This window comes from Peromyscus maniculatus, chromosome 3, assembly GCF_049852395.1.
Source record: "Peromyscus maniculatus bairdii isolate BWxNUB_F1_BW_parent chromosome 3, HU_Pman_BW_mat_3.1, whole genome shotgun sequence".
Classification (NCBI taxonomy): Eukaryota; Metazoa; Chordata; class Mammalia; order Rodentia; family Cricetidae; genus Peromyscus; species Peromyscus maniculatus.
In genome coordinates this window covers 93,940,445-93,967,408 of record NC_134854.1, presented here as the reverse complement: position 1 = coordinate 93,967,408, position 26,964 = coordinate 93,940,445, and the positions used below count along the sequence as shown (strand labels likewise).

The 26,964-nt window shown below is 50.3% G+C and overlaps 1 protein-coding gene and 1 pseudogene across 1 annotated transcript in view; both read right to left on the bottom strand.

Annotated features, from left to right (window-relative positions):
- Window positions 1–702: 702 nt before the first annotated feature.
- LOC102922414 (T-complex protein 1 subunit theta pseudogene) lies at window positions 703–2,558 on the bottom strand (annotated as a pseudogene).
- A 15,176-nt stretch (window positions 2,559–17,734) lies between these two features.
- Window positions 17,735–26,964, bottom strand: part of Polr1a (RNA polymerase I subunit A) — a 63,482-nt gene continuing 54,252 nt past the window's right edge. The window contains exons 28-34 of the mRNA XM_006990994.4: window positions 24,441–24,567; window positions 22,787–22,897; window positions 21,988–22,266; window positions 20,770–20,970; window positions 19,460–19,577; window positions 18,794–18,958; window positions 17,735–18,530 (exon numbers count right to left, since the gene is read on the bottom strand). Coding sequence (XP_006991056.2) covers window positions 18,430–18,530; window positions 18,794–18,958; window positions 19,460–19,577; window positions 20,770–20,970; window positions 21,988–22,266; window positions 22,787–22,897; window positions 24,441–24,567 — 1,102 coding nt within the window. The 3' untranslated portion in view covers window positions 17,735–18,429. The remainder of the gene's footprint in view (window positions 18,531–18,793; window positions 18,959–19,459; window positions 19,578–20,769; window positions 20,971–21,987; window positions 22,267–22,786; window positions 22,898–24,440; window positions 24,568–26,964) is intronic.

The following is a 26,964-nucleotide window of genomic DNA, read 5'->3' as shown; positions in this document are numbered from 1 at the left end:
CCAGAAGCTGATGTTAGGTATCTTTCTCGATCATTCTTCACCTTACATTTTAAGATAGGGATTCTCCTGGGCTGGAGAGTGCCTCAGGACTGTCTGCTCTTACAGAAGACCTGGGTTTGAGTCCCACCACCCACATGCCCACTCACAACCACCTGTAACTCCAGTTCCAAGGTATCCAGTGCCCTCTTGTGACTTCCTTGGGCATCAGGCATGTACATGGTGCACATGTGCATGCATACAGGCAAACACATCCATACAAATAAAATAAAATAGAAATGTTAAATTATTTTTTAATTTTTTTTTAAAGATAGGAATTCTCCCTGAGCTTTCAGCTTGCTATTACAGGTGGTTGGGGGGATTGACTGGCCAGGAAGCCCCTGGGATCTACCTGTCTCTTCCCCACGCACAAGCAGGGCCACAGATTCATGCTGCCACACCTGACTTTTATTTGGGTTCTTGGGATCCGAGCTCAGGTCCTCATAACTGTACCAGCAACAATTTTACCTACTGGGACAGCCCACAGATAATTGTTTTAAAATAAATCTTTTGATTTGTTATCAACAAATGTTTGATTTGCATACCTCTTTTTTCTTTCTTTCTCCTTTCTTTCTTTCTTTCTTTCTTTCTTTCTTTCTTTCTTTCTTTCTTTCTTTCTTTCTTTCTTTCTTTCTTTCTTTTTTAAACAATTTATTTTCAAAAGCAGGCCAGGTAAACAAAACAGTCACGTAAGTGACTTTTCCTGCTTATAGTTTGTTTAAAAAGGTTGACACAAGCAGCAAGTGACCAGATAGGTTTAACAGTGACACATTTATGTTACCACCCAGCGGAGTACAAACACAAATACTTCTTAATTCAAGGAGACTAAGAAAAGATTAGGGAAGTTCCACTCTACACATAAAAACTCTTCACCTACAAGAAAAAGTCGCTCAGTCATTTGGTCATCATCCCGGTCTTTCTTTCCACTTGGAGGTGTGGGCCCACCAGCTGGTTTTGCCATGATGATCTGATCCACTCTAAGTACAGTGACTGCAGCATTAGTGGCCGATTTAATAGCCCAGTATTTTCCCAAGTAAATATCTAAAATATCAGCTTCTAACATATCCTTTACAGCCGGAACTTCAACCTCCATATCCAATCCCACATTTGTGTTTCCTTCTTGGTGCACTGCATAAAGTTTAGAGACAACGTCATTGGCTTTCACAGCAGAATTTTCTTCAGCAACCTTCTTCATAGCATACTGTTCAAGTCCAGGACATATCTCTCCATATGATGTGATTTGTTTGGCCAATTCAATTTCTGTTGCTCCACCTCCAGGTACAAGATGCGTATCCCTTGTGAGAACTTTGAAAGCATTAACTCCATCATCTACTGCCCTTTCTATATCATCCATCAGGTTATCTACAGAGCCTCGAAGAACTGTAGTAGAAATGGCACCGTCTTCTTTTTCATGCTTAAAAACAGCCACCTGTGTGTCTCCACCTTCTGAGAGGCAAACACTGTCACAATTTCCCATTTCTTCAAGAACAGGAGGAGTCAGTCTAGGAAGAGCTGTGGCACCAACTGTTTTACAGAGTCTTCTGAGAGCCCACTTTGAGTTCAGCCTCACCAACATGATGTTGTACTTGTTAGCGTAACGGAGAGACATGTCTGTCACTTTGCCACCCGTCACTATGACATCTGCACCAGTGGCGGCCATAGCTTTCACTTGTGCATCCGTAAGATTTTCTTCTCCCTTACCAAAGTTCATCAGGTCTTCAGCAGTCTTTATCAGCACTGTTCCCTTAGTCTCTGTTATCAGGTCATCAAATGGACAAGAGTACACCGCTATTTTTGCATCTTTGACAGATGTTACATCACCTTCGGTTTCCTTCTTAAAAACCATACCATGCAATACAGAAGATGAATAGATACCAGAGCCCAGAATCTTACACGCTCTGATATGATCAACATTGAAATTGCCAGAATCAGGAAAAATAGATACACATGCCTGAGCAATAATCTTGGCCAGAAATGCTTCATTGCCATACTGCTTACTCATTACAGAGGTTCGAAGCAGAGATGACATTTCATCAACATCTCGAAGGCTCTTTGCAGAACAACATACCAAATCCGGAAGAATCTCATGAGCTTTTTTGCAAGCTATTTCATAGCCTGATATTACCTCTGATAGTGACAGACCAATCCTCAGAAGTTCTTTGGCTAGCTCCAGAAGAGCTCCAGCAAATACCAGAACAAAGTTGGTGCTGTCTCCAACCTCTTGCTCTTGCATGTGAGAGGCCATCACAATCATGTTTGCCGCAGGATGTTGTACCTCTAGCTCTCTTAAAATAGTCGCCCCATCATTTGTCACAAACAGCTTCTCCAGGCGACTGATGACCATTTTATTCATTCCATTTGGTCCATATGCTGTACGAGTAGTCTGAGCAAGCTCCTTGCAAGCGTGTATATTTCTATAAACAGCCTCTTCTAATCCTAAAAAATGTTTTTGCTCCACCCTTGAGCATCTGGGCAAAGCCTGGGGCCTTGGGGACGTGAAGCGCCATGGCCAGCCCGCAATCAACCACTCACGCGCTCCGAGGAAGCGAGGTGCACACACAACCTGCTGGGAACGCTGTATACCATTTTTATATACCTGTCTACCTGGGGTCGTATAAGATTTCTCAGGTGTAAGGGATTCATGAATGAGAAGAGCCCTATTCTGAGTGAATTCTTTTTTTTTTTTTTTTTTTTTGGTTTTTTGAGACAGGGTTTCTCTATGTAGTTGTGGTGCCTGTTCTGGATCTCGCTCTGTAGACCAGTCTGGCCTTGAACTCACAGATCCGCCTGGCTCGGCCTCCCGAGTGCTGGGATTAAAGGCGTGCGCCACCATCACCCGGTTCTGGGTGAATTCTAAATCCAGTCAAGTTGGCAGTCAAGATTAAGCATCACAAAAGCCTTTGTTAGGTTGTTTATGCCAGGAATTTTGTCCTAACAATAAAAACCAGCACAGCCCCTTAGGAACCATAGACTTTTGTGGTTTTCATTCTGTCCCTGGCAAAACTAAACATGGTTAAACATTAGATTTTGAATATTTACACTATAAACCAGAAAGGAATTTTTTTTTAAGTTGGTGTCTTAGTTAGGTTTTCAGTTGTGATGATGAAACACCATGACCAAAAGCAAGTCAGGAGCTGGGCGGTGGTGGCACACACCTTTAATTCCAGCACTCAGGAGGCAGAGCCAGGCAGATCTTTATGAGTTCGAGGCCAGCCTGGTCTACAGAGCAAGAGCCAGGACAGGCACCAAAACTACATAGAGAAACCCTGTCTCAAAAAACTAAAAAAAAGGCAAGTCCGGAAGAAAAGGGTTCATTTGTTTCCCTTGCTCCCCCACGTGACTGTTCAACACCGAAGGCAGTTGGGGTAGGAACTCACACAGGGCCGGAACCCAGAGGCAGGAGCTGGTGGAGCGGCCACAGAGGGGTGTTGCTTACTGGTTTGCTCCTCGTGGCCTGCTCAGCCTGCTTTCTTAGAGAACCCAGAACCACCAGACCAGTCCAGGGTATCCCCTTCCACAACAGCCTGGGCCCTTCCCTATCAATCATTAATTAAGACAATGCCCTACAGGCTTACCTGCCTACAGCCTGATTTTATAGAGGTATTTGCTTAATTGAGGTTCCCTCCCTCAAATGATGTTAGCATGTGTCAAGTTGACATAAAACTAGCCAGGACAGTTGAATTTCTGCTTTTTAAATTTCTTTTTAAAAAAATTAAAATTTTTTAGGTATGTCTCTGTCTGTCTGTCTGTCTGTCTGTCTCTCTCTCTCTCTCTCTCTCTGTGTGTGTGTCTGTGTGTGTGCGCGCGCGCGCGTGTGTGTGTGCGTGCGTGCGTTTGTGCGTGCGTGCTCACACCATATATGTGTGTTTGCCTTTGGGGAACCAAATGAGGGCATCAGATCCCTTGGGGTTGGAGTTACACACAGCTGAGTACCACCAACGTGGGTTCTAGGAACTACATTCCGGTCCTCAGGAAGAACAAGTTCTCATTACCCCTGAACCTTCTCTCCAGTTCCAAGTTGGAATATTTAAAAGGAGAAAAACTATACTGATCATTGGAAGCCAATGTATTTTTCCTAAGAAGAAATCAAACTGAACAAGTCTCCTTTTCTGTTTCCACAGTCACCCAAGAGTCAGAGATCTTAGGTGAAGTGTGGTGGTCCCCACGAGGCATGTGAGGGGGCCTCTCACAAGAGCTATGACAGTTGTTTGTCTTGGACACAGACGCTGCATTTCTCTTCCTCTCATCCCGAGCAGGGCTGCATTTTCTTGCCCTCTTTGAAGGGAAGTAGATGTTATCATGGGAACTAGTTTGGCCAACAGAATGTGAGTGGAAGGACACGCCATAATGAATGAGCCAATGTACCCGTTAGCTCTTGGATGAACTCACAGATGCAGCCAAACCAAGTCTGGACAGTGTTACTAGCCACTCCTGAGGGCAGGCTAAGGACCACGGACTCTTAAAAGTCAAAGGTGGCAGTGACTTTGGAGATAAGATAGTAAACAAAGAAAGTTCTTAAAGTGGCAAGAGGTAACCTGTCAGGTGAGACTTGGGACCCTAGGGAGCTGCGTTTCCACAGCTCTGAGACCTGGGCTCCACCTGCAGAGCTATCAGAGCCCATGTAGTGAGCTGAGGGAGAACATGAGAGCTTTTTGGCTGATGACTGGCTCTGGACTTCTGGGCCTCCCTGTCCCACACATAACTGGGAGCTTGATGGAGGGCAAAGGAGGCAGAGAGAAGCACATTTAGAGGAAAAGTTGCCAATAACTTTCCGTGTCTGTGGACATTGAAAGTCTCCTTGGAGAAGGTTGTGGTCATCTTCTCCTTTGAACCTCAGTGATCACTGTGAATTGAAGAAAAACAGCAGGAGTTTTAGCAGCCAAAGTCTGTGGTACCCGGAACCCTCTGTATGTAGTGATGGCCAGCCGGGGTCAAGGAGGGTCCTGGGAAAGCAGGGTTAACGCTCCAACTGTTTCTTCCCTTGTGAATGTCAATGTGACCAGGACCTTCTGTTACCAAACTCAGGGTCATAATCTGTGAAGCCTAAGTTTGGCTATTGGTCCCAAGGAAGCCAATTACAATGAATAGCAAAAATCAGAAAAAGATTTATTCAATGTGCCATTTGGGGAAGAGGGACAAAGAGAGCCCCTACTCCAGTCCATATTCAGGGTCCTGAAGTGATATTGAAGTTTAAATAGAGGGCTGGAGTGATGGCTCAGAGGTTAGGAGTACTTCCAGAGGACCTGGGTTCGATTCCCAGCAACCACATGGCAGCTTGTAGCTGTCTAGTGCTCCAGTTCCAGGGGATCCGGCATCCTCAACAGACATACAGGCTGGCAAGACACCAGTACACATAAAATACAAATAACATTTGAGTAGAGGGTGAGGGATGTGCAGTGTAAGCAGCAGAAGTGAGGCCATGGTCCTGTTCACCACAGACTCATCATTGCCTCAGCTTCAGTCTCATCCTGCAAGATGGTCTGACAACTCAGGACAACTTAGAACCCGGTGAAATCCTTTCTGGGAACGAGCTCCCCCTGGCTGAGGCCGGGCTTCAGTCTTTTCCTTCTCCCTCCATGAGGTTTCTGGGGCAGTGTCAGTTTTTTTGGGTTCATTGTGTTATAGTCTGATAGATGGAGGGAAACAAGCATGTCTTCAAAATGTATTCATTCTGGGTGTGGGTGGTGGCTCATGTCTTTAATCCCAGCATTCAGGACGCAGAGGCAGGGTGATCTCTGTGGGTGTGAGGCAAGTGTGTTCTCATAAGAGTTTACAGGCTAGTCAAGGATACACAGTAGTATTATGTCTCAAAACAAACAAAAACTTTTGTCATAATGAAGAAATTACATCTGGAGCTGTGTAGGGGTTGAGGACCTGTCCCAAACCAGCAGTTCTCATCTGAGGTCATGGCTCTTGTCAACTACTTGATAAAATCCTTGTGGGGTTTAAGTAGACGACAACCAGTTCAGCCTTGCCCAGTCTGGATCCATGGAAGCTGTGAAATTATACATTTACATTCATTGACGTTTGTGATATCTTGTTAGAAATCCATAGAACATACCACACTACAGACTTAAGATCTTTTCCTGCATCCAAGGAGAACCCATTGAATGGTTTAAGGATAGTGGGTCCAGGATTATATTTATGCCATACAAAGTCTGCTGATGGCTGCTTCCAGAAGCATGGGAGTGGATACAGGAAAACTGGTTGGGAAGTTTCTAGAGTAGAAGAGGCAGGAGGAGAGAGGCAGGCAGGGACTCTACCGGGGACAAACAACAGAGAGAAAATTGGTTCCAAACACGCTTGGGAAGGTGATGGTGGAGCCCACTGGTAAAAGTGAAAATAGGGTCAGTGGTGTCTTCCAAGCTTTAGGAAGACAAGCCCTGAGCCAGCCATTTTGGGATAAGGAGAAATTAGCAAACATATACAAGCTTGTTAAGTTATACTGTAAATTAAAGCCACACCTATCCCTGTTCTGACAAAAAATGAAGTTTCTAAATCAATGCATGAAGAATTAAGAGTTTTTCTAAAATACTGAAGGTGCTAATAATAATATCCCAGGAATCAGTGTATTTCAATAGTGAGATCAGTGGGTCTGTTGCTATGGCAACAACTACTGGAACAAATAGCAGAGAACATTTTCATTCATATGAAGTTCAATGTTGTAACGGACACCAGCATTTGGTATCTACCACTGGAGCTGGTAATTTACTTCACTGTTCTCATGCTCATGTTCATGTCTTATAGTAGAGGATTGGGTAGGTTTTCTTTTCTTTCTTTCTTTCTTTCTTTTTTTTTTTTTTTTTTTTTTTTACAGGGTCTCACTATGTAGTTCTGGCTGCCCTGAAACTCACTGTGTAGAATAGGCTGGCCTGGTTCTCACAGAGATCCGTCTGACTCTGCTTCCCGAGTGCGCCACTATTCCTGGCTAGCTTTTCTTAACTTTAGGGACATGATGTGAGGGATTGTCTTCCCTGTACTGTGTTTGAATGACAACAGAGTATTAACTTCACAACGCAATGCGGAATCAAAATGGGCTACCATAGTCACTGCCAGGGCTGTAGTCTGGTGTGGTGGTTTGAACGCCAATAGCCCCCATAGACTCACATGTTTAAATACTAGGTCTGCAGTCGGCAGAACTGTTTGGGGAGGAGGATAGGTGTGGCCTTGTTGCAGGAGGTGTGTCACTGGGGGTCTTTGAAGTTTCAAGACTCACACCATTCTCAGTGTGGGTCTGTCTGTCTTGTGGTTGTGTCTCAAGGCGTGAGCTCTCAGCTGCTGCTCCAGTGCCTCGCCTCCCTGCTTGCTGCCATGCTCCCCGTGATGAAGGTCACAGACTCTTAACTCCCTAACACTATAAACCCCAAATAACCCTTTTCTTCTAGAATTTGCCATGGTGTGTTATCACAGCAACCAAAAAGTAACTAAGACAGCTGACCCTCTGCCTTTCAGCTCCTCTCAGGAAGATGACTTCCTAGCTGCTTACAGGATATGTGCAAAACAGGAAGGGAAGTGGAGGAAGGCCTTCTTGCCAAAGACTTGCAAAATTATAGGTATACATTTCCCAGGATCTACTTGCACATCATTGGCCAGGGTTCAGCCAATCATGGCTGAGCATATTGCAGCCTGGTTGAAGCTTCTGTGTGTAGGAGAGGTAGGTGTGCACTTAAGCAAGCTGTCTTTATGGGACTGGAGAGATGGCTTTAGAGTTAAGGTACTGGATGCTCTTCCAGAGCGCCAGGCCCCAGCACCTACATGGTGGCTTACAACCATCTGTAACTCCAGTGTCAGGATATCCAATGCCTTTTCTCACCTCTGTGGGCTCCTGTATGCATGTAATGTGCATATCTATACTCAGGCACACTCATATACACATAAAATTTAAAAATTATAAAAAAGATGCCCGCCTCTCTTGTGGGATGGTGGACCCAGTTCCTATTCTAGGATCTCATATAGATGGAAGAGATTTGAAAAATATTCAATTTTTATAATGCAATAACCACAGAATAAGGACTCATCAGAGAGAGTCACCAGGGACCTTCTCATAGGATGGACGTTATCAAAGACCAGGAGCCTAGGAAGCCCTCTGATGGGTGACACTCACCCCACCCGTTTCCCTAGCTCAGGCTCTGGGCATGGCTCGGGAAAATCCTCACCTTCTCCATGACTAAGCTCCCAGAAACAAGAATTCTTGGCTGGGCTATAAAGATGTCTAGGAAAATGCTGGGGGAATGAAGAGAGAGGCCATTGTCCTGTGGGTGTGTCTCCTGGGAAGGCCTGTGAGGGGGCTGGAAAATTACCACAGGCTTCTTTTCAGCCTTGGGAAACTCACTGGAGGTCAAGCCCTGGGTGACGTGCTGGGCCCTGAGCAGAGCTTGACTTTGTACCCCCTCTCCCGTCAGCCACTGTGTGAACGCTTCTCATGAGCAAGGAGACAGGAGCATGTGTAAGCCCATCGCAGGAAGTCTCTACTCCTTTCTAAGCCCACGGCCCCAGAGAGCGGCTTCCGGCATTCTTTCCTGGTCTGGCTACCCAAGAGCCTACTTCTGGTCTGGTTGCTTTGCTACCCAGCTCCTCCACCACTCAAGACAGGAGGGCAGATGGTCCTGAACTAACCCACATGGCTCTCACTCGGCCCCCTCACTGGGAGAGCTGGTCTTGCATGTCTAGTTAGATGGACTTCCCTACCTGTGGCTCCTGACACACAGCTACCCCAGGACAGTCCGACTATGAGGAATGAATGACATAGGGCAAAGTGCCGCCTACGGACCTGTGGTGATGCTTTTTCCTGTTTGGTTTCAGCTTGACATAAACTAGGGTCATTTGGGAAGAGGGAACCTCAATTGAGAAAATGCCTCCATCAGACTGGCCTGAAGGCATGCCTATGGAACATTTTCTTAATTAATAATTGATGTGTGTGGGGGGGGTCCAGCCCACTGTGGGTAGTACCATCCCTGAGCAGGCGGTCCTGGGAGGTATAAGAAAGCAAGCTGAGTGAGCCTGCAGATCAAGCCAGTTAGTAGTGTCCCTCCATGCTCTGCTTTGGTTCTTGCCTCGAGTTCTTGCCTTGACTTGCCTCAATGATGGACTGTTGATTAGAACCAAATAAAAACCCTTTCTTTTCCATGTTGCTTTTGTTCAGAATGTTTTATTACAGCAATAGAAAGCAAATCAGGCAGAACCCGTGCCTGGTGGGGCCAGTCTCCAAGTGTAGGGCAGGACGTTCCAAGGCAAAGCTAATCTAGTGGACCTTGGACAGCAGGATGCTGTGTAAAGAGTTGGTCTGGCCAACGGGCTAAGAAGTAGAAGCAGGCAGAAGGCCTGGAGCACTGGAGACTGTGGCCCCTGACATCAGCTGGCCATTAATCTTGAATGTGATGTAATGTGCCCATCGTCCACAAACTTCGGTAGATCTGCCCTTTTCCCTCCTCCAACTCTGGTCTCCCTCCTTGCCACCTGCTCACTGTTCAGTGAGCACAGGCGTGTTATTTGCCCCCAGACATTACTGAGCGATTATGTCAGGAGGTGGCTGGGCAAGGACATCAGCACCGAATCTTCTTTGAGATGTGTGCCAACTCTAGGGTGACATTTTCACTTTCTCTAAGTAGATCTAGTTCTCTGTGAAACAGCCAATAGGAAGCAAGCCATGGATTTGATCACATGGCACCACAGATGGCCTGCATAACTGCTAGAGCCCACACCGGCTTCACTTTGCTGGTAAGCCGAAGGGCGGCAGATTCCTTTGCGTAACCCAGAGTTTCGGTCTTGATACTTTTCTCCAACTTCCAAGTCTGACTTTCTGTGATCTGGAGCCTAATTTGGGAATCCGTAAGATTCACCTGGGGATTTCTCTAGGTACCACAGATACAACCAAGAAGAGATGCTCCTGGCCCATATTCTGTGGAGGACAGTCCCCTGATGACAGCAGGCTTCTTCCAAACAAAGGGGCTATATACAGGAAGGAGGTAAAGAGGCTCTTTCTGGGCCAGCAGCATGGCTTCAGGTCCTGTCTACCACATGCTTGTTGACTGTGTCCTTGAGCAAGCTGTTGTGAGCTGAGGGAAGGAGTAGAACCCCCTTGCCAGATTGATGCTAGGACTAGGTAAACTGTCTATGGATAAAGGACTTAGGTTGGCCCCATGTGTGGCAGCCCACAGGTAAAAGTGGGCAACTATAATGGAGTACAGAATCCACAGAGGAGGGCAGAGCTGGCTTCCTTCTGTTCCTTCTAGTCATTTTCCAGTCTCAATACCAGCACATCTGGATGCCAGTATAAACACAGTCCTCTGACAGTCACCTACAACATTCATTTGCTTTTTAATGTATCTATGTATGCTAGAAAATGCTGCAGCCTCATTAAGTGACCTGTCAGGGGAGCCAGAAGCAGATCTTTTTTTTTTTTCCTCTTTTCTTTTTTTTTTTTCCTTTTGAGCCAGCATCTTACTGTGCTGCCCAGACCGGTCTAAAACCTCCAGCCTTAGCTCCCCAAATAGCAGGGATTGCAGGTGCAGCCCTGGGGAAGCAGAGACAGGTGAACCTCTGGGGCTCTCTGGCCAGCCAGCTTAGCCTAGTTGGCAAGTTCCAGGCTAGTGAGAGACCCTGTCTCAAAAAGTGGTCAGGCGGTGGTGGCACACGCCTTTAATCCCAGCACTTGGGAGGCAGAGGCAGGTGGATCTCTGTGAGTTTGAGGCCAGCCTGGTCTACAGAGTGAGTTCCAGGATAGTCAGAGCTACACAGAGAAATCCTGTCATGAAAACACAAAAGTAAATAAATAAATAAATAAATAAATAAATAAATAAATAAATAAATAAATAAAGTTGACAGCACCTGAAGAAGGACACTTGAGATTGACCTTTGGTCTACACACACACACACACACACACACACACACACACACACACATACACACACACACACGAGATAGATAGATAATAGATAGACAGATAGATAGATAGATGGAGGTGCAACAAACAGGTAACTTTCAGAAGTGGGAAATGAGACTCAGGCCTCAGCAGAACTGCAGCCACAGCAAAAAGACCTGAGCAGGATGCCCCCTAGACTGCCCCTGACCTTAGCCCTAGTTACAGAGAGAACCATAGACACCTCCCCACCACCGGGAGAGGCCAATCAGAAATGGACAAAACTCCAGATGTCCTTCCACTGAGGCTAGAATGTTGCAACTCTCCTAGACCCAAAATAGCCAATCATCTAAGTCCAGATACCCCTAACTATGGCTACCCCTAACTATGGCTTGAGTCAATCCCAAGCCTGTAACTATGCAGTTTTGGAATTCCCCAAGCCCCTCCCCTTGCCTAACCACAATAAAAGCCCTCATCCTGCGCTGCTTGAAGTCTCTCCTGCTCTGCTGCTGCTTCAGATGGACGGAGAGGCCCGAGTTAACTTGAAATAAAGGCCCTTTGTTTTTTGCATCAGATTTGGTCTCTTGGTGGTCTTTTGGGAGTCCAGACTTTGGGCACATTTGGGGGCTCATCCAGGATCCCCAAGTCCACCATGACCACCCTTCACTGAGTCTTAAGGCGCCAACTATCAGGTAACTTTCTGAATCACCTGGGGAAAACTCTGTATTCTGTTTTTTGTTTCTGACTGCTGGAGCTCCTTCTGTGAAGCCCGTTTAAGATCTAGGCAGACATGCTGGAGGATCACAGGCTGGGAGACCAGGGGACAATCTGGGATCCTGTAGGTGGGTCAGGGGACCCTTCTGAGGGGGACTAGATTCCCCAGTTCCTTCGCAGAGACTGAGTGGGTGGTGACTGCTGACTATTAACCTGGCGTCTCACTCTCAGATCTGTACACGGTCGTCTGTTTCGTCTGTTATTGTGTGTGTGTCTTTGGTTGTGTTTGTTGTTTTCTGTGGTTGAAACACACTGAAATAATGGGCCAGCCAGCAGTCCTCCCCTTCCCCCCCCCCAGCCTCTTCCTTGACCATTTTAAAGATTTCAGGGACTGTGGCCGACGAGATGCATGGGAAAACCTAAAAGCTGGCCGACTCCAGAACCTCTGTGAACTGGAGTGGCCCAACCTTTCAGACTAGCAGGCCCATAGAAGGTACTTTTAACCTATCTCTCATTAGCAGGGCTAAGGATGTCATCTATGGATGGCCTGGACACCCTGACTAGGTTTCCTACATTAATATCTGGGAGGACCTGGTTGCAGATGCCCCATCTTGGCTAAAGCCATTACTCACAACCAACTTGGGGGATCTTTAAAAGTGTTCACTTTGGGAGATGCTAAGAACTCCCTCAAGGATCCCAAGCCCTCAGCTCCCCCTTCCCCCCAATTTCCCACAAAAGACTAGAGGAAGATCTTCTATTCTTACCCCCACCATGTCTCCTTCCCCCTCATATTGAACCCCAGGCTGGACCCCCTCCCCCAATATCACCAGACACCCTGAGGGAAGCTGAGCCCATCCCTAGCCCCCCTCATACCCATGGAAGAATATTCCGAAAGGCTACTGCCTGCGAAACAGACTCCACTGCCCTCTCCCTTGGTGTGATGGGCCCGCCTGGCGATTGAAAGAGTTAATTAAACATAAGAAAGAGGAACGAGTGCCAGCCTCAGGCCCTCAAACCAGGTCCCCAAACCATTAGCCTCAGCAGAAATATTCTTGTCATATTTCTTGTGGCATCAGCAGAATAACCTTGTGACATTGTCTGGGTCTAGCAGAGCATCCTGTGGCTATTCTAGGAAGAAAGGCAGCCCCCATGGAAAGTCCTCATAGCTGCATTCCCCCTCCCCGGTGCTGATCTTTAAACTAGCCAATTATGTATTGCCCTGAATGCTATGCTAATTTTGTGGTTTTTGCTTTTAAAAGATGCCTGCAATTATTGTTCGGGGCTCCTCTCACTGAATTGTGTAGGGGGGTCTGTTTGTGCAAACGATTAAAATAAAGCCTCTTGTGATTGCATCAACTGGTCTGGAGTCTGGGTTTCTGGGGCACCCACCAGAGAGGATAGTGCCCTGAGTCTGGGGTCTATCAGTGATCAGGGCAATAACGTTTACCAATTTGGTCCTTTGCAACTGGTGACCTATACAACTGGAAAAACCAGACCCCCCTTTCTCTGATAACCCCAAGGGTCTTATTAACTTGTTAGATCCTGTCATTTTCACTCATCAGCCCACATGGGACGATTGCCAGCAGCTCCTTCTGATGCTTTTCACTATGGAAGAAAAGGAGGGCATTATTGTTGAGGCTCAGAAGCTGGTTCCAGGTGATGATGGATATCCCACAGCCAACCAGGCCCAGGTTGATGCAGGCTTCACCTTGACCCAACCTCAGTAGAATTTCAAATCTCCAGAAGGTAGGGAACACCTCAAGGTTTACCACCAGGTTCTAGTGAGGGGTCTCTGGTCAGCTGCTAAGTGCCCAACTAATATGGCCAAAATTTATAGCATTAAGCAGGAGGTTAATGCATCACCATCAGCCTATCTTGAGAGGTTAATGGAGGCTTTTAGGGCATACTCTCCCATGGACCCTGAGGCAGCCAAGCACAGGTCAGCAGTGGTCCTGGGTTTTGTCAGTCAAGCAGCACCAGATATTAGGAAAAAGCTCCAAAAGACAGAATGGTTTAGCCGGTAGGTCGATAAATGGCTTGGAGGAGGTAGCAAATAAGGTCTATAATAATGGAGAGACTACTGAAGAAAGACAAGCCGGACTGAGGATTGAAGAACCAGAGTGGCTGCAGACAAAAATCAGGCTCACAACATGGTTCAAATGCTGCTGGCAGCATTGGCTGCAGATCCAGAGGAAAAGTGAAAACAATTCTGTCACCTGGCCTGGAACAAGGTAAGGCGCCCTGAGAGTGCAACAAGCAAAAGTTGCAAAAGGACCAATGCACCTATCACAAGGAGACTGGACACTGGGTCAAGGAATACCCCAAAAGAGGGACTGTAAGGAGCCCCGCTGCATACTGGTGGTAGAAGCAGGAAGTGACTGAAGGTTATAGGGTTCAGACCCCTCCCCAAACCTAGAGCAATTCTATGCTTAGAGGGGAGGCCTGTCCAGTTAATGGTTCATACAGGTGCCCAACATTCAGTTCTGACAGCCCTCCTGGGTCCCATTTCAAAGAAAAAATCCTGGATACAGGAGGCTACAGGCATGGACCAATACTCACGGACTACCTGAAGGCAGATGTACCTGGGGATGGGCTGGGCATCCCATTCCTTTCTGGTCATGCCTAATTATCCATACCCCCTTTAGGGGAGAGATCTACTCATAAAGATGGGAGCCCAGATATCTTTTGATAAGGACGGGGTGACTATGACTGACTTGGGGTGGGGTAGGGGCAATACAGGCCTTTTGTTTGTTTGTTTGTTTTTGTTTTTTCGAGACAGGGTTTCTCTGTGTAGCTTTGCGCCTTTCCTGGAACTCACTTGGTAGCCCAGGCTGGCCTCAAACTCACAGAGATCCGTCTGGCTCTGCCTCCCGAGTGCTGGGATTAAAGGCGTGCGCCACCACTGCCCGGTGCAATACAGGTCTTAACCATATGGCTTATGGTTGATGAATATAGACTCTTAGAGTCACCCCCACCCCAAGGAGTGGGTCCATGGCTGACTGAATTTCCAGAGACCTTTGTTGAAACAGGGGGACCAGGATTCACTAAAAACCAGGCCTCAGCCGGGCGGTGGTGGCGCACGCCTTTAATCCCAGCACTCGGGAGGCAGAGCCAGGCGGATCTCTGTGAGTTCGAGGCCAGCCTGGGCTACCAAGTGAGTTCCAGGAAAGGTGCAAAGCTACACAGAGAAACCCTGTCTCGAAAAAACCGGGCCTCTATCCTGGTAGAGCTTAAACCGGGGGCTACCCCAGCACGGGTCCGATAGTACCCCGTGTTTTTGTTGTGAAGATTACACTGTGAACTACAGCAGCATTCAAACTTGTACCCACTAATGCCAGTAGCATTTCTACAGTTGAGACAAAAGTCCCAGGTGTGCCTGGGAGGGGTGTAAATGTGCCCCTAGCTGAGGACCACTTGTATAAGTAAACACCTGTCGTTGTGTATGACTTCATCAACACTTCACCACCATTTTACACCTAAGAGAAAGGAAGTGTGGAAAGTCCAAGAAACTGAGTGCTGTCTGCGAGTGAGAGCCCCTGGCTGAAGGGAGAACCTGGCCTCAGCCTACTGTCTTGCTCAGACACAGCCTCGCTGCATCACTGCTTCCTTGAAGTCTGACTGGCTGCATGGACTAGAATGTCGGCCTCACGTTTCTGTGTGAAAACCTTGGGGAGGGGCGGAGAAGATGGTCCAGTCATTAAAGTCACAGCAAGCACGTGGAGCTGAGTTTGAACACCAAGTACCTGTGTAAAAGTAGCCAACTGATGAATTCTGGGTTTACTGAGAGACCCTGTCTCAGAAATTAGATGGGAAAGAACTGAGCATTGACACTCTGCCTTGACCTCTGCCTCCACACACATGCGCACATGCACCAACACACATATACATACATCACACTCACCCACCACCCAAACAAACAAAGAATCCTGAGTATGGGTGTTCACTGTGGTCTACCGAGGCCATGGTGTCTGAGACTCTCACGTGTACACCACGGCCCCAAACTGGCTCAGCTCCTGTGACAAGAGCACAAAGGACAGAAGAGCAGAGCACCAGGCAGGGCCCGCAGGCTTTCCTCACACACCAGCCCAAACTTGCTGGAGACAGAGGCACAGATGGCTGCACCAGGATGGAGGGGAGGGGTGGGGGAGTGGAAACTGGTGGGGCAGCAATGACGGAACTCACAATTTTTCCAAGTTTCCTCTCTTCTGGTCTGAGCACCCAGGTGACTCTCCTTGGCTCTCCATAAAGCCAGCAGTTTGGTCCTACCTAGGGGAGTGCACGGCGCATGCTCACATGATGCCTTTTGGGGACCTTAAACTTTGCCCAGTGACGAGGCAGAATTCCCCGGTGAAGTGTGTTTGGCACACTACATTACTGGTTCCATGAGAGCAGGGTCTACATAGTACACGTGGGATGGATGCAGGATGGGAGAATGGGCACTGGGTACGATCTTGGGGTACAGGCAAACAATAGCAGGTGCCACCGAGCACACGACCACCCTGTTGACACACCTGCTTCTGTGTAGACACCGCAGAGTCTTCAGTGACACTTGACCTGCATCCAACCGCCTTGGCATTTACAGGACAGAGGCCCTTGAACTGGAGGGATGGCTCTCCTTGGCCGTTTTGGGTCTACATTTTTAATTGGCTGAGTTGGGCTGGCCCAGGCCCTTGCAGGGGTACTCTCCCACACAGCTGCACCTCCAGCTCTTGTTTGTTTGACAGGATCTCACTATGTAGGTCAAGGTGGTCTTGACTTCACACATAGACCAGGAGGACTTTGAACTTGAGATCCTCCTGCCTTAGCTTCCCAAGCGCTGGAATTACAGGTGTGTGTCATCAGGCCAAATGTGAATGATCTGATGGAAATTTCTCATGGAACTGCTTTATAGGAAATACGGGCTGGTCCAAGGCCCCTCCTTTTGGTGTCCTCCTGGCAGGGACTCTGAAAGGTGGATACACAGTTTCCCTACTGTGCTGACTCGGAAGCTTCCTGCTGAGAGAAGAGCGCCTATCTTCCGCCCTGCTTCACGCGTCTTAGGTCACTGCAGCTTCCTTTAGCCCCCTTTAAATTCCTTGCAGACGTGTGGAACCGGGAGACATCAGCTGTTTAGAGCTCACTGTAGGACCTAGCGGTAGCGACTCCCTTCCGAGAAGTCCTCTCACACGTCTGTGAAGTTAGCTTGAAGTTACAGTGCTGGGGTTAACTAAGCCCGTGGCTCCTGCTGTCTGCTCTCTTCTGGAGCTCCTTCCACATCCAGGTTGCACCCAAGGCCATTCTATCCTAATCTTGGGGTGTGGTTCTATAATCAGCTTCCTAAAATATTCCCGGGGTGTTGGGGACAGAGTTTAGAGGTGGAGCCTAGCCTGAGCAGCCCCGGGGCAGTCTTCACCACTGAAGGGGGGCTACGACTCCACTCCCGAGCAGAGGACAGGAAAGAGAACACTTGGTGTTTTCTTTATCTAGAGCCTGCTCGCCTCCCTCTCACTGGGTCATCTCACAGGATGACTTGTTTGTTTTGGTGTTCATCTGTCAGAATCCTTTGAGGTTGGTCTCCCTGGCAGGTTATGGCAACAGTCTTGGGAGTATTCTCAGGACTGCAAATGGTTTTTTTCTGAAGAAAAAGTTTTGAGTTTTCAAGAGTCACAGTAGGCTCAAGCTAAATGTGATGAAGAAGATGGATTGTGTGGGTGGGTAGAGGCCACACCCCGGGCTCCAGTACAGGTCCAGGTCAGGCCTAAGCGTGGTCAGTCGCCAGCCACGCTTTTACATCTGTCACGAGGTGCTGGCTTTCTCGGGTGTGCACAGGAGGCACAGGCTGGGTCCCATCATGAGCCTGGAGGAGGCCGCAGAGTCTCTCTTGGCAAGCCTACCTTTAGCCCGGCTCACCCTTGAGGCCACTGCAGCCCTCTCACTGTATAGGGTTGACACAAATTCTTCCCTCAGGCTTCTGGCCATGGGGCCATGGGTGGGAGTCAGGGGTGAAGACTGGGACCAGGGGTGAGATCTGCCCCTACATTGCCAGATAAAAGCAGGAAGAAGCGCCTGAACTCTGCCAAGAAAATCCCAATTATCAGATGTAGAAACCACAAACGAAGGGAACAGATTAAAAACGCAAGTCTTGATTCTCTCCCAACGGCCAGTCCTGGCCCCATTTATTACTCAGCCCACGTTGAAACAACAGTAGACAAAAATAGAAACGGCCATGGCCAAACAAGCCTCTGCCCTTTGGTCCTCATCAGGGCACCCTACTGCAAGCCTCAAAGACCCCACAGTGCAGGCCCGTGGGTGACTGTGGCTGGACATCAAGCTGGGAGCAGAGGCAGGAAGGTCAGGCTACTTGCCGAGTAGCCCCAGTGAAGAGGGCTTTCTGTGAGGTAGAGAGCTGCTGGGGTCCCAGAGACACGTTCCTGGCTGCGGGGCGTCTGCTCCAGCGCATGCGCAAACCGCAATGGCAGCAGGGTCCCCAGGGCCTTGTGTCACTCGGTCTGTGGCCCAGGGAAGCAGCTCTGGGTGGAGACTCTTTGAGGACTCTCCCCCAGGGGCTGCAGCAGGGAGGGGCAGGTATGGGGAAGCAGGTTTCATGCCCTTTCTGGCTTCAGGAGCCCCCAGGAATGCGTCCTTAGCCACTAGCTATGGATAGATAGCAGCAGTGGCACCCGGGACTGCCAACAGCAAACGTGGCTGCCAGTGGAATTCCCGTGTGGAGTCCTGGGCGTCTGTCAGGGAAGCCGGCCCAGCCCGGGCCACTGCTTCGCTCTGTCACTCCCAGCTGCCAGCTGTGCCCGCCCCAGGTGCCCAGGCTAGGCAGACAGTGCTGCTATCTCAGGGGCTGCTTGAGCTCAAACAGGCCTGTCCCGCCTTTGACGACCTTCCCCACCACGAGACAGGCTGAGGGTGACTTCAGTTCATCATGGGATCCTGTGAAAGGCAGGAGAGCTTGTGTCAGGGCTCTGAGGGCTCCATGCTGAGGTTGTGTGGTGGGTTCCTCAGAGGCCCTGGACACTCACACTGGGGCACAGAACCCAAGTTTGGAAGAGGAGACACTCCCTCCTCATCCATCAGAATGCAGACTTTTACCATCTGCTGCCTCTCCACTTCTGATTCCAGATTATCACCGCATGCAGACGCGCTGTGGCACAAGCCGTTTGCCCAGGGAAGGCCAAGTCACTGCCCACACTCACCCATCATGGTGGCCTGTTTGAGAAACTGGAAGCTGGTTTCAAATGTCATCTGCTGCAAAGGGGAGGAACTTGACTGGATCCCAAAGCGATTGAGTGGCTTATAAACACCTTCAAAACACATATAGTCGGCGACCAGGGAGAGATGGCGAGGATCAACTGCAATGCCTGTCACGGGGGCAGACACCAGGCAGGGGTAAGCCTTCAAAAGTGACCAGAGAAACAGCGGGAAGCACTGACAGAAGGCAGGCGATAACCACAGCTGAGGTCCCTCTCAGCTCCTCTTCCTCCCCACCCAGCTCTGACAGCCCCACAGCCGGCCCAGGCACTGCCCCGATTTCTTCATCTCATGACATGCCCACCCAGCAGCACAGGAAACGAATCTGTCTAACTGTGCTGTTTCTACCTGGGAGCTAGACCTCGAAGGGCCAAGACATCAACCGTGATCTTCACAGGGGCACCAGCAACTGGGACACCTCTGGGAAGTGCCAGGAGTCAAAGCCGCCACCCTCCACACTCCCTCTCGGGGACTCTCAAACAACTACAGCCTCTGTACACTTTACACCCACGCTTCTGCTCCCGCCAACATGCAGGGCTCACTCGGTCCTCTAGCCACGGCCACCGGGTACCCCAACTAGGCCACCAGGCATGCTGTCATGCCCCGCTTACCGTACACAGCAAACACATCCTTAATCTCCTTCTCAATAACCCGCAGTGCAGCCTCGATGCCGTAAGTGTTGGCCATGGCGTGGATGTCGTTGGAGTAGAGGCGGCGCAGGTCCAGCACCTGGCAAGGGAGGACAGGCTGCCGGTAAGTGCCCCGTTGCCAGCTCTTGTGTGCGCATGCCCCCTACCGGTCTGGCCTGCCCTGTGCCCAGTGGCTGGGTACAGCGGGTGTCAGGTGTGGGGGCAGCAGGGATGAGGGAAAGGGAAGCTGCCGGCCGAACTGCCGCTGCACAGCAGTCAGGGCCTCGTCCGCCCCGCTGTTGTGACCAGTGTGGAGAGACAACGCAGGACGCACTGCAGATGCAGCGAGACACACTTTCTTCTTGTTCATTCATCTTTTAACAAAGATCTGTTACTGGGATGGACGCTTGGGAGGTGAGGAGAGGTCCCTCAGCAGAGCCCCTCCAACATCTCTCCAGGGTGCCCAGGGCAGGAGCAGGCTGGATCCCACAGGTTACTGGCCTCACCAGAGGCTCTCAGTGGCTCTGCACTATGGCTGGAGGGCTCTGCCCAGGACTAGCCACATTCCACAGGGGACCAAGCCACAGGCTGGCTGGCTGAGCACCTGAAACAAGGCTAAGTGAACGTAGCCACACCCTGCACACTCAGGAGGTGAGATCGTCTCCTGCGCACCCCTGGGCGAGCTCTAGGGCAGCACGGGTGGTGGCAGAAGCACAAGATGCACAGGATCCTGGGCCATGGTGTGATGCGGGCTCGGGGACCAGGGGGTGTGATGCGGGCTCGGGGGCCAGGCAGGGGCCAGAGCAGCCCGAGAGCTCCTCTGAGGCCCTGGGGCTGAAGCACCTCAGAGAAAGGACTGGGGAGTGGGTGGGTGGGAGCCCAGGGCCTCCTTCTGCTCCACACAGGAGCTCTGGGCTGGGCTGCAGCTACCGTTACCCATCAAGGGAGCAGCCCGCAGGCCAGCAATGCAGCTCAGTGTTTCTTATACTTTACTGAGAAGAACTTCACGTCCAGAGAAAACAGAGCAACACAAAGAGGCTTCTCAATGAGTCTGAGAAATCCTGGCCCAATGTTGAGCAGGTTCTATGCTGCAAACCAAACAGGCACTGGGAGTTCCTGGGTCATGGATGAGGGCGCACACTGGATTTGGGGACCACAGCGTAGCACCTATGCCTTAGCCGGGTCCAGTCAGTTGACTGGGAGCTCAACTCCCAATGCCTGGTTCCCAAAAGAACATAAGGTCAGGGCCAAGATTTGTCGCCGAGCAGCAGCCAGCCGGCAGGGGTACATACCTCAGAGTACTTGAACAGCTCGGGGAGGTTGATTCCCTCTGTGTTCAGTATAAGCTCCTTCTCATTCGTACTGTTGGTAGTCTCATTCAGGAGGCACCGAGTGATGCCCTTGGTGGTATAGACAATGGCATTATGGGCCAAGGCCACAACCAAGGAGCTCATGTCAAAATTAATCTTCATCAGTGGGAGCTTCAGCGTCACCTACAGGAGAAAGCGAGCTGGGTCAGGGAAGACACTCCCCTGGCTCCGTGAACAGGGCAGGAGCCTGCAGACCCCACCTCAAGAGCCTTCCAAGCCCACTCAGAAGTCTCCTGGCTAGGGAGAGGGTCCCGCTGCAGAAGCTGGCAGGAACACTGAATACTGCGTGGTGTAACTGACCCCAATTCAGGGTGGAAACAGTCGACAGACGTCGGTGAGGACACTGAGAATCCAGCCCGCTCCACAGCCTGTCCTTTCAATGGCCACGATGCAGGACCTGTGGCTTTGGGTCTGGGGTCCCACCCGCGAGTTCTGTTACATGAGCTACCACTTGGGAACCATGGAGTTTGACTAAAGACAAGGAGTATGTCTACACTGATATCAAAGCATCAAACTACCCAGACCTCACAGGAATCATGAAATCCTCAGGAGGGAGCCAGGGGACCTTTGAGGCAGGCAGAACTGGTGGGTTACTGTCTCCTGGCAGGAAGGAAGCTGCCATACCTGTGATGTATGATGTACGGGGACATGTTTATACTCAGCGGTTAAATGGCATGACTCACTCAGAAGTCTACACCTACTAGGCCTGTAGCTGAGACTCACATGCACACCGATTCTGAGCTCTAGGGGTTGGGAAGTGGGATGGGGAAGGCTGTGCTTTAGAGCAGTGTCTTCAGTCACCCAGAGACTCTTCTAGGGGTGCTGGAGAAATGGCTCGGTCGTTAACTAGGCTGGTTGTACCCCCAAAGGACCTGGCTTTAATTCCCAGCACCCACATGGGGGCTCACAACCATCTGTAACTCCATGTTCAGGGGATCTGATGCTCTCTTCTGGCCTCCAAGGGCATTGCACATGTGTGCAACCATCCTCGAAGGCAAACACCCATACATGTAAATGTTAAAAAGGAGAGAGGTTCTTCAGGAGAGTCACGCAGGAAGAGCAGCAGCTGGTGGGCTCAGCAGTCCTCTTCCACTTGAGGGTCATGCTGGACACGAGCCCTGGCCCAGCTTACAGACTGACCTGGCACCAGAGGCTCTCCTCCGTGTCGTACTGGTAGTCCTCAATGAACGAGTGGGCCTCCCGCACAGCCTGGATGCGGCGTTCTATGGCCTCTGCTCCCTGAGGCCTGGAGTGCCGGCGGTGGGCAGGGTTCTGGGATGACTCCTCCTCCAGGCCTGAACCCTCTTCCTCGCCGGGCTCATGGGCCCGGTGGGCAGCTTCACCGTTGACGGGCCCTTCCTCTTGTGCATCCTCATCCTCCCCTTCCTCCTCCCCTTCTTCCTCGCTCTCATAGTCAACCTGGGAGGGAGTGAAATGCAGGCAGGCAGTGAGGAACAAGCACTGTACCCCTGCTGGTCCACACTGGTGGCGACTCTGCTCTGGCTGCTCACCTTCCTCCATTTACCTTCCTCGGCCACCCCTCGGTCCTGATGTGCCCCCTCAGAGGCGGCTTGCTTGCCACACAGCTTCCCTGGCTCACCCACTTACTCAGCTTTCTCCCTGTGATTCCCCGGCCTCTCTAATCTTCTCTTTGTCCTTGGAGAGATCATGGCACTAGGGGTAGGTTTGGGGAAAGTGAGAGAGATCATGGTCCCACTGTACAAACAGGAGAAACGCTGACATCTTGTCAGACTCCTCTGGGTCCTTCAGGCTGACTCATAGCCAGGTTAGCCAGATCCAAGGAGGGTCCCGTCTGCTCAGTCAGGAGGTATGCGGGACAGACAGATTACGTGAGACTTCTGACGGGGTCCAAGCATGACAGAGAGGGAGAATTCCTTAGGTGTGAGCACAGCCCCTGCACTAAGGCAGCACCCCTCACCTCTTCCTCTTGCTTCTCCCTGCGTTTGGTGTCAGAAGCATCTGCATCCCCCTCCTCAGCTTCAGCATCCACAATGTTCCCCTCCTCTTCTTCATCCCCCTCTTCCTCTCTCTGTGGTTTGAGATCAAGGAGAAAAATGGTTAGTTCTAACATCCAGTAGTCAGTGAACCCATCTGTCCACCTGATGACTCTTTCACGTAATCATCTACTCACCTTTCCAAGCGTCCATCTACCTACCTTTCCACCAGTCATCCTCTACCCACCCACTACCTAACCCAGCCCACCTGCCCAGTGTCGACTCATGTGCAAACCTCGGGTCTGCAGACCTTTCTCTTTGGCTTTCCCTTTTACATGCACCTGTGAGTCTTTCATGTTCAAGAGGGTTTTGTTTGTTTTGGTTTTTGAAGACAAGGTTTCTCTGTGCAGCCCTGGCTGTTCTGGAACTCACTCTGTAGACCAGGCTGGAACTGAACACAGAGATCCCCTGCCTCTGCCTCTCGAGTGCTAAGGCATGCGCCACCACCGCCTGGCCGAGAGTTTTTAGAAATTACCTTTAGGCAGCACACACGGCAGTGGGTTTTGCTGTGGCGTCTGATGACTCCCGGTCCACTCTGCCCTTAGCCGCCCTCTCACCCTCCCTCCCTGCTCGTTCCTTAGTTCCTATGGCTTACCACACAGTCCCTCCTTCCACTCTCATGTCACACATCTGTCATTACCCTCCCTTGTATATCCCTTGACTTTTTAAAAAGGGGTTAGGGATGCAGTTTAGTGGTAGAGGGCGGCCCAAAGTCATTAAAAGATGACAAAAAAATTGCTCCAACGTTGTGAGTGGGGACAAGGAAGGAGAACTCCTAGTTTCTTAGCCTCTTTCTGGCTAAGTCAAGACTGGACAGACGGTTAAACACAATCCATGTCAATCTGTGCTTGAGGTAGTAAAATAGCAAAGCCACAGGGCAGGGTTAGGGTTAGGGTGAGGGACCTAGGACTTTCTCTGATCTAGGCCACCCCCTCATTCTGGCTATGCCCAGAGAGATGGCACAGGGCCAGACAGGGAATGCCCCACACGTGTGACGCCCTGCCCAAGTATGCTCACTGCACTGGCACTGGCCTCTCCCTGCAGGCCTGGGTGGTGCCGGTGCCTGCCTTAGGGACCTCCCACACTGCTCCTCATCCGGCCCACGTCTACCCACTGCTTTGCTACCAAATAGTTTTTCTGCTCCTTCTCTTTTGTCACTGAGGCTTCTGAGACTTCTCTGTTTCAAATCACCCCTCTAGTCAGTGCCTTGGTGGTTTAGGGGAAGTTAAATGCAGAGAAAAATGAGACCAGAACAAGAACGTTCAAAGGCTCAGTACACACCATCTTTAGGATGGAAACTTCTTACAGGTCGTACTTGAGATCAGAGACGGATGTCTGTAGGTCTGATCCAGAGCTGGGCCAACCATACTGCTGGCAGCCTCCCTGACCTGGCCCATCATGCCTGGGAGTAAGTGTGGCTTGCTGGCCAAGAGCCGCAAATGCGGAGGGACATGGAGAGATGGGCTAGCACCAAGAAGGGTGCCGAGAACTATCACGGAACCTTCCCTAGGGGCCCTTCATACCTCAGACTTAGGATCAGCCCGATGTACCTCGTAGGGGTCCTTAGCACTCGCTTACCCGATTCTTCCCTGAGTCCTCAGCGTCATCAAGGTCCTTCTGTGTAGCTCTTCTAGTATTCACACTTCTGAAGGCTGATGCTTTGCTATTCTTCCTTTTGATGGCTTCCATTAGGAGTTTAAAGAATCTGTGTGAGAAGAAAGTCATCCAGCCCCGTCAGTGCCCTGCCCTCTCGATGCTGAGGGATTTACACGGAGCCAGCACAAAGGACTGAGGTCAGTCTTTCCTACCCATCTCTACCTCCCCCCACTTTCTTAATCTGTCAGAAAGAACACCAGTTCTCACTCTAGCCTGCCTCGTCTGGACACATGCTCTGTGTTCTAGACTGGAGTGGTTCCTGCCCCTTTCAACCTGCTTGTCTGGACAGTGCGGGTTTTCATACGCATGGTTGTTCTAAGCATCACTTTCCCTAAGGCGTGGCAGAGCCTGTTCTTGGTAACAGACAGCTGTTGGTCCCCTGCGCCTACCATCTAATCAGGACAGCAGAATCAGTTGTTGGAGATGGAAACCCAGCCTGGGACAGTCTGTCCCCTCCCAGACACCCGCAGGATCTCAAGAAAGTCAGTCGGTCTGAGGAATCCCCAGCCTCATAAACGGGGACCCCGACACCCGAATGAGAGAGGCTTTCAAGTGCACCAGATCAAAGGGTAATGCAGCCAGCTCTGTGGTACAGAGTCAGACACAGGCTAGAAGCCAACCTACTGAAGGAACTCTCGCCCCCTTCCTCTTGAGCTCCCCATTGTAAGGGTGCCTCAGACTTCAGCCTGCCCCATCTCCACCTTGCTTTTTTTATAACCCTCACTCACTCCTTCACCAGGCACTCAAGAATCCCAAATGGACTGCTTTGAACTTTACACCCTGACCCTTGCGCTCATGCAGCCTGTGCTCTGAGTCCCACTCGGAACCTAACCCACACCAGTCCTGTAGGCAGGAGGATGATGGAAGGACGGGCCCCCAGCCCGCCAGAAGCACAGGGCCTTAACTCGAGAAGCAGCAGGTCAAATGTTTTGTCGTTAAAACCTAAAGAACGCCATCACTCTTCCCTGTTTTTTTAAAGATGTATTGATTTTATGTGTTAGGTGTTTGCCTGCATGTACGTATGTGTACCATGTGTGTGCCTGGTACCCATGGAGTCCAGAAGAGGGTGTCAATCCCCTGGAACAGGAGTTACAGATGCTTGGGAACCAAACCTGGACCTCTAGAGCGGGTCTTTTAACCTCTGAGCCATCTCTCCAACCACCCGCTCCTGTTTGTCTTTTTAAAGAGTGCAGTTTTGTTGAGACTCACTGATCCAGTGACAAGCTTACTCACCAGGAGCTGAGGAACGGGGCAAGAGAGTCAGAAATGAGGCAGGCCATGACTCTGGAAAGATACAATCGAGTGGAAGGAGTGGACACCGAAGAGGCGAGAGTCTGGATCTCATCTGCTGGGAGGGACCACTCAGCCAGAGCACCACAGTGTGGACAGGCAGACAGGTGCTCCCTCAGAGGCCAGGGTTATCACGGTCATCAGTGTCTGTCTGTCTGTCTGTCTGTCTCAGTATGGACCCCCCCAGGGTTATCACCGTCATCAGTGTCTGTCTGTCTGTCTGAGTATGGACAGCCCCCCCAAGGGTTATCACTGTCATCAGTGTCTGTCTCAGTATGGACACCCCCACTCCCCGGGTTATCACTGTCATCAGTGTCTGTCTGTCTGTCTGAGTATGGACACCCCCCCCAAGGGTTATCACTGTCATCAGTGTCTGTCTCAGTATGGACACCCCCACTCCCCGGGTTATCACTGTCATCAGTGTCTGTCTGTCTGTCTGTCTCAGTATGGACACCCCCCCCCCAGGGTTATCACTGTCATTAGTGTCTGTCTGTCTCAGTATGGACACCCCCACTCCCTGGGTTATCACCGTCATCAGTGTCTGTCTGTCTGTCTCAGTATGGACACCCCACCCCCGCAGGGTTATCACCGTCATCAGTGTCTGTCTCAGTATGGACACCCCAGCTCTGAGGTTTTTGCCCACCATTCACATCTGTCCATCTGTTCATACTCTCAGGCATCCTTCGGGCATCTGTACTCTCACCAACATTCCCAATCTTGCTACCATCCTCTAATGCTAGGCTGAGGTGCAGATGTAACTCCTCTAAAATGCCTTCCCTCTAGGACTCCTTCCTACGTTGCCCACCTCTTTTGGTGTCCAGAACTGTTGAGGACATGGGTGAAGGTGGATGAGAGGAACAACTTATCTGCTTGTCATGTGATCAGCAATGTTCAGTGTTTTCCTGAAACACTGTGCTGCCAATGTGCTCTTCTGCGATTGTGCCAAGAGCAAGGGGAGTGATGACCCTCAGTGACTGCTCTTTGAAGGTCATGCTATTTGTCAGAGTGGCAAATGAAAGGAACCAGAGGGGCACACGGCAGAGGAACCAGCCATCCCACAGAAAGAACTATGAACTGGGAACATGACCCTTCACTGTTTCCAAAAGGGCCTGTCAACATCCCCACCCCTGCTGCTGCGAGAGTCAATTTCTGTTCA